General features: G+C 38.5%; 1 protein-coding gene across 50 annotated transcripts in view; it reads right to left on the bottom strand.

Moving 5' to 3' along the window:
* Window positions 1-14,001, bottom strand: part of Ncor1 (nuclear receptor corepressor 1) — a 149,926-nt gene that overhangs the window by 119,478 nt on the left and 16,447 nt on the right. For 47 of the 50 annotated variants that reach the window (XM_076936627.1, XM_076936628.1, XM_076936656.1 and 44 more), the window contains exons 2-3: window positions 10,464-10,641; window positions 6,025-6,185 (exon numbers count right to left, since the gene is read on the bottom strand). In XM_076936627.1, the coding sequence (XP_076792742.1) occupies window positions 6,025-6,185; window positions 10,464-10,571 (269 nt within the window). In that variant the 5' untranslated portion in view covers window positions 10,572-10,641. Of the gene's footprint in view, window positions 1-6,024; window positions 6,186-10,463; window positions 10,642-11,413; window positions 11,473-14,001 lie in introns of all 50 variants that reach the window. The other 3 variants (XM_076936626.1, XM_076936630.1, XM_076936642.1) reach the window with 1 other exon arrangement.

Raw genomic sequence — 14,001 nt, 5'->3', positions numbered from 1 at the left:
CCAAAGGAATAAGGAATGTTCTATATTGTATACATGTACATTTTCCCAGAAAATACAATGAGAAAAAAGATTCACCAAAAAAGTTCTATGCTTTGATAACTGTGTCCATTACCTCATTCAAAATCCTATGAACAGACTGCCTGGGACAGGGAGATGGAAGCAAATACAGAAGACGGCTGAAATCTACCTGAGTCTCCATACGCTACTTTCACATGGACAAACACACACAAATCATAATTTTAAAAAAAGAACAAATCATGGCTACATACTTTTCTGAACACTAAAAAATAAGACTGCCAAGAGGTATGTGAAATAGCATCCAATATTATTAATTAATAGGAAAATGCAAATCAAATGGCTATGAGATACCACATCCCATTAATACCTATTAAGATTCCTATTACTGGGCTGAAGAGATAGATCTGTGGTTAAGAGAACTGGCTGTTCTTTAAGATCCAAATCTGGTTCCTAGAATCCATTTGGTAGTTTATATCTGTCTGTAGCTATAGCCCTGGGAGATCCAGTGCCCTCTTCTGGACTCTGTCGGCACTGCATACATGTGGCAAAACTAAATAAAATATAAAACAAATAGCAGGACATGGTGTTATACCCCTTTCATCCTGTCCCTCAAGAGGCAGAGGCAGGTGGATCTGTAAATTCAAGGTCATCCTGCTCTCTATATAGTGAGTTCCAGGTCAGCCAGGACAACACAGTGACCCTGTCTCTACCCAGTCAATTAATTAAATTAAAATTTAAAAGATTCCTATTATCAAAAAGCAAATATGGACAAGGATGTAGAAAAAACAAATTCTTGTGGAATGATGGCAAGTACAGACTGGTATACTCATTATTCAAAAGAATATGACAATTTTTAAAGAAATAAATATATCTGTACTTTCAAGTTCATTGCAATGTCAATAGGACGAAAATAATTGTAAGTATTTGTTGCTGGACAAATTAATAAACTGCATGATACATATAAACACACACACACACGAGAAAATGTTACTCAGGTCTTAAATAAAAAATGAGATCTTCCTTTAATTAAAATATTGATGTGCCTAGAAGACATTAGATTAATTGAAATAAACCAGACATAGAAAGATAATGTTATATGATCTTACTTATATCTGTTCAGCATGTAAAAAACACATTCAAATATAGTAAAGCAGGCATAACCAGAAATTACAAAACAGCATATATAATGAATAGATTAAGTCCAAATATCTAATGCACAAAACTAGGAATGAATATAATAAAAATATATACCATATTTGGGGTTACTTTTTTCCAATAAATATTTTTAAAAATATTTATTTGGGGTCAGGCATAATGGCACCTGCCTTTTGACTCAGCACTCAGGAGGCAGAGGCAGGTGAATCTCTTTGAGTCCAAGGCCAGTCTGGTCAACAGAGTGAGTACCAGGACAGCCAGGGTTACAGAGAGAAATTCTGTCTTAAAAATACCAAAAGAAAAACAAATTATTATTTAATAAACTTTTTTTTTTGCTCATATGTATGCATGTGAATTAGTGTGCTTGGTATTGGTACTCATGGAGGTCAGAAGCAGACAATGGCATCCCTAAAACTGGAGTTATGGTGGTTTAAGCCATCATATGGGTGCTGGGAATTGAACCAGGGTCCTCTGTAAGAGCAACAAGTATCCTTAACTTCGGAGCCATCTCTCCAGCCTCTGTATTTGGAATTCTTGCTAAATGGTACAAAAATGTCTAGTGTTATTTACATATATTCTTCTGTAACATACTTTACATATATATATACATACATATATACATACATACATACATACATACATACATACATAAAAACATACTTTTAAATATATACAATTATTTTTTCTCCTGTGCTAGAAATGAACTGGAGGTCCCAAACTTGTCTGCCAAGTGCTGTAAGATATCCCCACTAAGATATCCCCAGCCCCACAATGAAATTTAACTCTAAATCAATGACTTTAAGAGTGAAAATGAGGGGCTTGGAGAGATGGCTCAGCGGTTAAGAGCACTGACTGCTCTTCCTGAGTTCAATTCCCAGTATCCACATGGTGGCTCACAGCCATCTGTAATCAGATCCTGATTCCCTCTTCTGGTATGTCTGAAGACAGCAACAGTGTACTTACATACATAAAATAAATAAATAAGTCTTTAAAAAAAAAAAAAGAAGATCGCTTTAAAAAAAAAAATGAAAATGAGGAGTCAGGCAGTGGTGGCGCACGCCTTTAATCCCAGCACTTGGGAGGTAGAGGCAAGGCAGGTGGATTTCTGAGTTCAAGCCTAGCCTAGCCTGGTCTACAGAGTGAGTTCCAGGACAGCCAGGGCTATACAGAGAAACCCTGTCTTGAAAAGCAAAAACAAAGAGTGAAAATGAGGTATTTAGGGATGAAAAGACCAGGGAGACTTGATCAACTGAGGACATTAGACTACTCAGCCCTCACACCTCTGAATAAAATTATTTTATTATCAATACACACACACACACACGCACACTCTTAAGTTAAATTTAAAATTTATAAAACACTAGACTCTGGAACTATAAACTTGTATAGCCACTTTGAAATTCAGTCTGGAGATTCCTTTTTTTTTTTTTTTTTTAAAGGAATTATTTATTTATCTTATGTATATGAGTACACTATAGCTATCTTCAGACACATCAGAAGAGGGCATCAGATCCCATTACAGATGGTTGTGAGCCACCATGTGGGTGCTGAGAATTGAACTACGACCTCTGGAAGAGCAGTCAGTGCTCATAACTGCTGAACCATCTCTCCAGCCCTGGGGATTCCTCAACAAAGAGGATACAAATCTACCACCTGACCCAGCCAGCCCACTCTTGGGCATAAACCCTAGGGAATCTATATTCTACAGTTCCACATGCATGTTTACTGAAGCTCTATTCACAATAGCTAGAAAATGGAGGCAGCACAAATGTCCATCATTTGATGAGTGGATAATGAAAATTTATATAACTATGGAGAAAAATGTAAATATTGAAACTTGCAGAAAAACGGATGGAATTGGAAATTGAGTGAGGTAACTGAGGGTCAGAAAGACAAACATTACATGTTTTCTTTCATAGATGGATCCTGGCCCTGACTCTTTTGTGTGTTTATCTGGAGTACCTCAGAAACCTAAGAAATCAGAGAGAATGCTGGTGTGGAAGTTACTGCTAAGACAAGACAGTATCAAATAGGCTAAATGGGGAGTGAGAACTATCAGCAAAGAGAGAGATGGGGATTAAAAAGGGGTGGGGGGGGAGAGAAGGAGGGAGAAGGTCAAACAAAGGATGTAAGAAAACCACACTGTGACCATTTGAATGAAAATGGTCCCCCAGAGGTTCAGAGGGAGTGGCCCATTGGGAGGTGTGGCCTTGTTAGAGGAAAAGTATCACTAGAGGTTTTGAGTGCTTGAGCCAGCCCCCACCCCTTCCTACTGCCTGCAGAAATGGATGTAGAACTCTCAGCTCCTTCTCCAGCACCATGTCTACTTGCATGCCACCATGCTTCTCACCATGAGAATAATGGGCTAAACCCCTGAACTAGAAGCCAGCCCCAATTAAATGTTTTCCTTAAGAGATGGCTCAGTGGTTAAGAGCATTGTCTGTTTTTCCAGAGGTCCTGAGTTCAATTCCCAACAACCACATGGTGGCTCACAACCATCTGTAATGGGATCTGATGCTCTCTTCTGGCAGTCAAATCTTTAAAAAAAGAAAAAAGAAAAAAAAGAAAAGAAAGAAGGTGTCTCTTTACAGCAATAGAAACTATAACTAAAACACACACAGTAACCTATTAACAATTAAAAAACCAAGAGTCTAAAGGCTGTAGCCCTAAGACTAGACAATGCAGGTCCAAGAATGACCGCTAAACAAAAATGCCAGTACCAAATGTACTTTTGTAGGAGTAGGCCAGGGAGGTTCCAGAGGCCACCAAAACAATACAGGGCTCTTGCCATTTCTATTGGCTACCCACCAGAACTAGCTGGTATGACCCTACTACTGCAAACACAATAAACCTTGGATACAAGATAGAGAAATCAAGTTGAAACTGGGCTGATTCATCTCTACTAGCTGGCAGTCATTGTGACAGATGGTGCAATGCAGACAAACTATGAGGTGAAAACATTGACAGATTAACACAACTTCTATATCAGCCTATAATTTCAATCACTGCAAGATGTGCTCACTGGTGAAATGGTTTTGGGACTGTTATAGAGATAACAACTAAGAATAAAGGCCGTAAGAGCCAGACAAAAGTTTAGGTAACATGGCACTGGTATGGCCATCAGGAATGACTTAGTTCAAATGCCCACTATTATGTTCAAAGAACCATGAAGTAAGCAAAAAGGTGATGATCACACAACTCATTTTGTAACCAGTTCTGGAAAGAATCCACTTTTGTGTGATTCTCTATAAAATGTCCTTGAGACCAGGGCTGCATGCTTTCACCTATAATAAACTACATAATATTTGTCAGCCACTCTGTACATCCTTAATTTCTTAGCTCCCCTCAACCCTCAATACAAAGACCACTGAACCTGGCCTCATCACCAAGGTCTCCCTAATTGGATTTGGTACTTGCTCATAAGAGCAATTCCATAAGAGGAACTCCATACCTAATACCGTATATTTAGTTCAAACCCATGACCTGAAGGGTCTTAGACCCTTCAGAAGAACTTAAGATGGCTACTTAGCTGAACTGTGATACAGCATCAAAACATCTCCTAAATATCTGTGTCTATACCCACAAAAGCTTAAACAGAGAGTCTTTATTAAGAATAAAGACAACACAAAGACCCATGACTACACAAAATGTGAGGATAAAGAGGAGACATTTACACCACCCTCTTAAGGCTTGGAGAACCCTATAAAAGAAAAGATGGAAAGAATGCAATAGCCAGAGCATGGGAAAAGGAGTACAAAATACCATCTTCCAAATATGACAAGATCATGGCAACCATAACTTACAGCAACACTATATACTGGCTCTGGGTCCACAGATGAATCCTCCTAACAATTAGCTACTGTAGAACGAGCAATGACTCATGGTAGCCTACCATACACTGCTAGTCTAACAGCAACCATCAGATGCTGGGAGAGGGGGAGGCATAGTATCTAGTTGCATACCCACTATTGAGACAACCAGGCTCTAGTAGTTAGTCACACAGATGGCACTAGTAAAATTCTGAAACACAAAACAAAGCCAAAGTAGTAAATAGAGGAAAGTGATTTGCAGTAAGGAGAGGGTCCTAACAGAAGTGGGAGAGAAACAGGAAAGAGGAGGAAGTGACCAGAATACACAGTGTATATATATGAAATTGTGAAAGAACAAACTTTACTAAGGGACCAGCCATGATGGCACTCTGAAGGCAGAGGCAGGCAGATCTCTGTGAAATTAAAGCCAACCTGATCTACATAGCAAGCTCCAGACCAGCCAAAACTACAACTGAGATCCTGCCTCAAAACAAAAACAAAAAAACAAAAACAAAACAAAAAACAAACAAACAAAAATAGGGCTAGAGGCATGGCAGAGCAGATTAAGGTGACTGCCACCTAATCTAACAACCTTAGTTGATTCCCCAAAATCCATAATGTAAAAGAAGTGACCCCTGTCGCCAAGTTGCCTTCTGACTTACAAATATGAACCATTATGATACATGCCCCCATATACAAAGTAAAACAAATAAGTTTTCATTAAAAACTTAACCTTAGAGTTTTTTAATGGAACAACAACAACAACAACAACAACAAAAAAAAAAAAAAAAAAAAAAAAAAAAAAAAAAAAAACAAAAAAAAAAAAACCCTAGATGTGAGCCACATGTTGCAGCCAAGACTTGTAATCTGCCGGCACATGGGAGATTGAAAAGGAGGATCTAGAGTTCAAAGAAAACCAATAAGAGCCCAAAACACAAATAAAATGCCAGATGTAGCTTTATTAGTAAAAAAAAATTAGAAATATAAATAAATTATATAATTCAATTAATCCTAAGTAGAAAAATAAAAGAAGTCCCATTACCTGTCAGAACCTGGGTGAAATTCTGAAAGCAAGGACGGTCGTCTTCGAAGCTGCTGCTGCTGCTGCTGCTGCTGCTGCTGCTGCTGCTGCTGCTGTTGTAAAAGCTGCGATGCCTGGCTGACTTCGATGTGAGAAGAACGATAGTCAGGAACTGCAAATTCCTGGTATTGAAATAATTGTAAGTTCACTTTAACCACAAATAAGAACAGCATTATGAAGTTAAACCAAGTGATTAAGAACCAGCTAGCATGAAAGCAAATAGCAGTGACAATTTCAATCCTTTACTGAGCCAATTTTTCACCAACATTTTAATAATTTCTAGTAAGTTTTTTTTCCTTTATGTATATCTGAGTCCCTGTGTTTATGTATGCACACACACAGATGTAGGAACTCCTGGAGCTGGAGTTATAAACAGGAGTCCAAGAAACACAATTCCTCTGAAAGAGCAACAAGCACACTTAACCGTTGAGTCATCTTTCCAATCCCTTATTTAAAATTTTTTACACTGATTTAATTTATTGTGGCGGTAAGTGTAGGTTGTACACATGCCACAGCATTTATGTAATGATCAGAGGACAGACAACCTGTGAGAGTCGATTCCCTTCTTCTACTATGTGGGTTCTAGGTATTAAATTCAAGTTGTCAGACACGGCCACCTTGCTGGCTCATCATTTTAATTGTTACTGTTAAAAAATAATTCAATATAAAATTTCAATTCCTATTTTATTGATTTATCTAATAATATATTATGATTACTCCTGATCTATACTACTCATATAAATAAGTCTGAAATTCATGTTTCTACTCTGAAATCTCAGAGTATACATGTATAATCTCCACACTCAAGATACTAGGCAAGTACATCCATCACCTTGGGTTTGAGGCCAGCCTGGGATACATAATGAGTGCCAGGCCAGTCTAGGGCTGCAAAATAAGACACATTCATTCATTCATTCATTCATTCATTCTCTCTCTCTCTCTCTCTCTCTCTCTCTCTCTCTCTCCCCCTTGGGGAGGGGAGGGGAGGGGAGGGGAGGGGAGGGGAGGAGAGGAGAGGAGAGGAGAGGAGAGGAGAGGAGAGGAGAGGAGAGGAGAGGAGAGAGGAGAAGAGAGGAGAGGCCTGATAGATCATACTTTTAATCCCAATCAGCACACAGATGCAGGAGCATCTCTAAGTTCAAGACCAGCCAAGTCTACATAAGAGCTCCAGGCTAGGCAAGGCTACATAACTAGACCTACACTTTGACCTTATCTCTTTTCAAAAGTGAAAAAGGTAGGAAGGAAGAAAAAGAAAGTAAGCATTCCAGTAGTGAGTTCAAAACAAATTAGTGGCAGATCCATGTCTATTTACAAATGAAAAAGCTGAAATCCAGAAAATCAACTTACTGCATAAGAATATTAGTTTCTTCCATCACAACTAGGAGTTTGGTTTTTGTTTTTTAAATATGTATGGGTATTTCTACATGTATGTTTGTGTACTATGTGTGCCTGGTGCCCAAAGAGGCCAAAACAGAGTGTTTATCTAGGGATGGTTTTTTGCTTCTTTTTCTACTTTTTAAGTATTCAGGGATGGTGGAAACAATAGGAACTTGGTTTCAAACCAAACATATTGGGCTGGAGAGACAGGTTAGCAGTTAAGATCCTAGAAATACATTAATCTTACAGAGGGCCTGCGCCCATGTTGGGCTGCTCACAACTGCCAGTAACTCCAGCTCCAAGTGGATCTGATGCCTTTGGTCTCTGTAGGTACTACACTCACATGCACTGACACACAAAGAGACACTAAAAATAATAAATAATAAATTACATCTTTAAAAAACAATGCTAACTCAATCATAAGCAAGTATTTAAACAGTTACTAAAAGCACAGAATATACTGAGGTATATACTGAAAGGAGTTAAAACTATGTAACTGTAAATAAAAGTCTAAATACAAATTTTCATACATTAGTCACCATTGAAGAAAAAAAAGAAAACAATTGTCTATCAATAAATGAACAAAATATGGTTACATATATACAATATTATGCCCTATAAAAAATAATAAAGATCGAACATACTAGAAATAGATGCTACACTAATTAATTCAGATTCAAAAGACTAAATATTATTATTATGATTCCATTTACATGAAATACAAGATACAAACTCCTTGGAACAGAAAGTAAATCATTGGATACTTAAGAAATGGGGCTTCGCTGAGTTCGAGGCCAGCCTGGCTGAGTTCGAGGCCAGCCTGGTCTACAGAGTGAGTTCCAGGACAGCCAGAGCTACACAGAGAAACCCTGTCTCGAAAAACCAAAAAAAAAAAAAAAGAAAAGAAAAGAAATGTTTCTTCGGCTGGGCAGTGGTGGCACACGCCTTTAATCCCAGCACTTGGGAGGCAGAGGCAGGTGGATTTCTGAGTTCGAGGCCAGCCTGGTCTACAGAGTGAGTTCCAGGACAGCCAGGGCTATACAGAGAAACCCTGTCTCGAAAAACCAAAAAGAAAAAAAGGAAAAGAAAAAAGAAATGGTGCTTCATTGAAGGTGATAAAAATGTTCTGGGAGCACATGTAACACAAGCTTCAGAATACAAGTTTTATGTTATGTGAATTCTATGTGGGGAAGAAGTTCTAAGAGTCATAAATAGACAAAACTAAACTAAGGCTCAAACAGGAAGAGTCTTCTCTATAAGCAGATAATAGAAATTCTGAACTTACAGACTGCTTAAGATAACTCACAAATCTGAAAAAGTAAAAATTGAAAAAAAAAATCATTTAAAAGCTTATGTTCAAGAAAAGATATAAAGGATTAAGAGAAAGAAGAGAACAGTGGAAAGAATGAGTCAAGCAGCAAAGCCCTTGCCCAGCAATCCTGACTACCTCATTTCAGTCCTCAGAACCGAGGCTGGGATTCCTCAAAAGTCCTCGGTTTCTATCTTCATGCCATGGCACATGCTCTCTAGCACTCGTGCACATGCAACATACATGTACACATCAAGTGAATTTTTAAGTAGAAAAAGATATGATAACCTTATCAGGGCAGTGGTGGCACACACCTTTAGTCCCAGCACTTAGGAGGCAGAACCAGGTAGATCTCTTTGTGAATCAGAGGCCAGCCTGGTCTACAGAGTAAACTCTCTATGACAGCCAAAGCTACACAGAGAAACTCTGTCTTGAAAAATAAGACAAAATAGACAGAAAGACAAGTAAACAAAAAACCTTTCTTCCCACAAGTTGCTTACGGTCAGGGTGTTTTTCTCTCAGCAAAGAAGCCCTAAACTAAGACACAGTTCTCCCTTTCCTTGTTTTGTTCCTTTTTCAGACAGAATCTGTGATACAGTCCAGACTGGACTTGAACCTGAAAAACACCTGCTTCCACTTGCCAAGTTCTAGGGTTACAGGCAGATACTACTGCACCCAACATTCCTTTTCTATTTTTCTTTAACTCTTTTACATTGTTAGCCTTTGTACATTAAGCTAGCAGTTTCACCTCAGATTTCATTTTTCAAAAGGTTAAGTTACTTAATAGAAAATTTTTTTACCTTCCTACCATCAAATCTCTCATTGAAGTAGAGACATTTATTCTAAAACTAAGGAGAGGCCAAATTATCTAGCCAACTCCAAATTCAACCAGAACATGGAATACAAATATGATTGTTAGCCTAGAGACTGCAACAACTTACTCTTTCCTATGAATAATTCCTACAATCAAAACCAGAGATGGGGCTAATGAAATGGCTCAGCAGATAAAGGCACTTACAGCCAAGCCTGACAATTTGAGATAAATCCCTGGAACCTACATGGTAGCAAGTTCTCTGACGTCTACATGTATGTTGGAGCATATGCACATACAAAATAAGTAAATGTAAAAGAAAAAACTTAAGAGAGACATTAACTATCTGAAATCTAGCAAAACACCACAGTTAGAAGAGAGATTAATTCTCTAACTTTGGATCCTCATAGATAAACAAATAGATAGCTCTGTGTCTGTGTATTAAACATACAATTTTTTGGATATATATATATATATATATATATATATATATATATACACACACACACACACACATATTGGGGGGTGGGGGTGAGACAGGGTTTCTCTGTATAGCCCTGGCTGTCCTGGAACTCACTCTGTAGACCAGGCTAGCCTCGAACTCAGAAATCCACCGGCCTCTGCCTACCAAGTGCTGGGATTAAAGGCATGCATATGCCACCACTGCCCGGCCATTTGTATATATTAAATATGCACATATGTATATCTTTTAAATGGGGTCTCATTTAGCCCTGGTTGACTTTAAATTTACTACACAGCCATGTGGGGCCTTGAATTCCTAATTTCCAGCCTCTGATCCTCAAGTGCTAGAATTATAGACATGTTCCAACACACACACACACACACACACACACACACAAACACGCAAACACGCAAGCACATGTGTGTGCTATTATGCCTTACCTGCTGGTGTCGAGTACTGGGAAAGGTATACTGGACAGAATGTGAAGGATAACGACTTTGCTCTGTGCTGAAAGTTCCTTGGTTGGGAGGGTAACCTGAACTTGACATTATCAGTAAAGACGTCCTCACTGGGCTGTGAGATCAAGTCCAACAAACAATCATGTTTCTAGGAAGCAACCTACACAGAACAGGAAGGAAAAGAAAATTCTTAAATACTAAAAACGTGAAATGCCCTTCTAATAAATTATAACTGTAGCTATACAAATAAAACCACAATTTCCAGGCAAAGCTCCTCAAATATTTACTTGAAAGAAGTTATTAATGTTTGATAAGGGGGGCTAGAGAGATGGCTCTATAGATAAGAGCACTGGCTGCTCTTCCAGAAGACAGGAGTTCAATTCCCAGCACCCACATGGCAGCTCACAACCATCTGTACCTCAAGTTCCAATGGATCTGACTCTCTAACACAGATATATATGTAGATCAAACACCAAATATACTTAAAAATAAAAAAGTATAAAGTTTAATAAACAATGTATCTTTTCCTCTACACAGACCATCTTAGATACACAGAGGACATTGTAGCCTCTAAGACAGTGCAAATACAGCTTTAACTTTTGCCTTTTCTTTCCAGGGTCAGTGCCCATGCACAGCGCTGGACTTTCCTTGTCCTTATTAAAAAGCCCTCCTTTACTAAATTGAGGCTAAGTAGATTTTTACTAAAACCTTGGTAATAACCCAAATGTCATGTCTATCAACTGATGATACAATGACAAAGATATGGAGTAAAAGGTATTGTTTCCTAACCATATGAAACTGTACAATAGCATTAAATACATTCACGCTCTTGTTTGACTTGCGTATACTATTTCTATTTTAACATTTCACATTTTAATATCTCCATAATAAATATTTAAGAGAAAAGGTAAAATGCCTTATTTTCTACACACCTCTGTATACCTATACTGTTCCAATAGCTGGCACAGAATGACCAAGGCATGCTTCCTTACTGTGAGAGGACACAAGACAATAAAGAACAATCATTGGAGAGTGAAAAATAGTATCATATTTATAATAAAGTGATGTAAATACAATAGTAAATAGGTGAGCAGAATGAGCAGGGTGATCTTAGAAAGGCAGTCTCAACTAGGATGTCACATGTCCTAGTTTCTGAAACAGCTCCAGTCTACATAATGGAATTACACAAGTCCAAGGCGACTGAAGGAAACAGAGGGAGGGTGGTACAGAAGTGAGGCTAGGAGAGAACAGAGTAATCAAGTGGGTTTCCTAGGTTGTCTAAAAATTGAGAGCACTTTCTCATATACATACACACATATATACTGAATATTAATTACATCCATCTTTACATGGCATCTTTATTTGTTCTGGAATGCCTGTTTCAACTTTTTAAAAAATTTTCTTCATTCCTACATTCTAAAAATATTAAGACATCAAGTTTTAGATTTTTTTCTTTAACATCTATCTTCTTAAATACTCACAGGTTTTCTGGTTCAAAAAGGGCATAACTGTATTTTCTTTCTTCCTTATTATTTTTATTATTAAATACTTTATTTATTTACATTCCAAATGTTACCCCCCAATACCCTCCCAGAGTTCCACACCCCATTTCCCCTCCCCTTTGTCTCTGAGAGGATGCTTCCCCACCTACCAACTCACCCCTCCTCACATCCCTCCTCTTCCCCCAGCAGCCATCTTCCCTGGGGCATCAATCTCTACAGGATTAGGCTCATCCTCTCCCACTGAGGCCAGACAAAGCAGTCCTCTGCTTCAATGTGTGCTGGAGGCCACAGATCAGCCCAAGTATGCTCTTTGGTTGGTGGCTTAATCTCTGGGAGCTCCCAGGGGTATAGGTTAGTTCTACTGTTAGATACTGCTGTTCTACTATCAGGTTGCAATCCCCTTCAGCACCTTCAATCCTTCCCCTGACTCTTCCATAAGGGTCCCCAACCTCAGGCCAATGGTTGGCTGTGTCTGCATCTGTCTCAGCTGCTGGTAAAGACTCTCAGAAGATAGCCATGCTAGGCTCTCATCTACAAGCACAACTTGGTCATCAGTAATAGTGACAATGCTGTGCATGAGATGGATCCCAAGTTAGGCCAGTCACTGGATGGCTTTTCCTTCAGTCTCTGCTCCATTTTTGTCCCTGCATTTCCTTTAGACAGGAACAATTCTGGGTCAAAACTTTTGAAAATGAGTGGGTGGCCCCATCTCTCCACTGGGGCCCATGTCTCTCTACTGGAGGAGGACTCTGAGTTCCCTCTCCCCAATGTTGAGCATTTCAGCTAAGGTCATCCCCATTGAGTCCTGGCTGTCTCTCATATCCCAGGTCTCTGGGACTTTCTAGAGGTTTTCTCTACCCACCCCCCAAGGGAGCTGCATATTTCCATTCATTCTCCTGGCCTCTGGGCTTCTCTCCTGTCCCCCACAACCACCATGTTTTCTTTCTTAATTGATAGTTAATTGTCCCAATTTATCCATTTGGTGAAAAAAAATGACATCTTTGTTACTCTTCAATAATTAAGTGAATGTCCTGGGGATCCTGGAATATCACATATTGACATTCAAAAGACATTTACTGCAGCACCACAATAAGACAAATTACAGAAACTCTCAACTCCAGTCCATAGCCTGTAGTACATTTATATAACAAAGAACTGTACAGGAGTTACAATAGCTACAGCTACATATTTCAAAACGGACAGAACTCAAAAAAAAAGCTGACATTTCACCAAATATTAGCATATATTACAAACAAAATACTTACAATTTATAATACACACATAATACAAAAAGCACCTACTCAGGGATAATAACATCTCAAGAGGACATTTCACCAAATATTAGCATATATTACAAACAAAATACTTACAATTTATAATACACACATAATACAAAAAGCACCTACTCAGGGATAATAACATCTCAAGAGGATAACAATGTATAACACTATTTTTTCAAAACAGAGGAGCTGGCAAGATGGCTCAGCAGATAACAGCATCTGTGGCCAAGCATGGCAACCTATGTTCCATCCCAGAACCTACATGATAGAAGGAAAGAGCTGGCTTCATCTTACCAACATAGGTACACCATAGCACATGTAAATATGCATACACAAATAAATGTTTAAAAACAATTTCTAAAGCCAAGGCAAGTAAAATAAAATACTACTGTACAGACAACCATTGGTTATATTGCTCTATGCACATTTTATTTCATTTACTTATTTCATTAATTTATTTAACCTGAATGTATGTATGTCCAAAACATGCAAGAGGAGAAGGTCAGAGTGGAGTACTGAATTCCCTGGAACTGGGGTTATACATAGCTGTGAGCCACCACGTGGGTGCTGGGATCAAAACCAGGGTCCTCTACAAGAGCAACAAGTACTCTTTACTCCTAAATCGTCTCTCCAGCCCCTCAGCACGTCTTTAATGAGACTGGAACAATACATTAAGGAAAGTCATTTATGTCACAAAGTATGATAGTCCTGCTCACTGATTAATTTGGTCTTTTCCTT

This window comes from Arvicanthis niloticus, chromosome 6 (assembly GCF_011762505.2).
Source record: "Arvicanthis niloticus isolate mArvNil1 chromosome 6, mArvNil1.pat.X, whole genome shotgun sequence".
In the NCBI taxonomy this organism is placed as follows: Eukaryota; Metazoa; Chordata; class Mammalia; order Rodentia; family Muridae; genus Arvicanthis; species Arvicanthis niloticus.
Note: the sequence above shows the minus strand (reverse complement) of the source record. Positions and strands in the feature narration are given on the sequence as shown.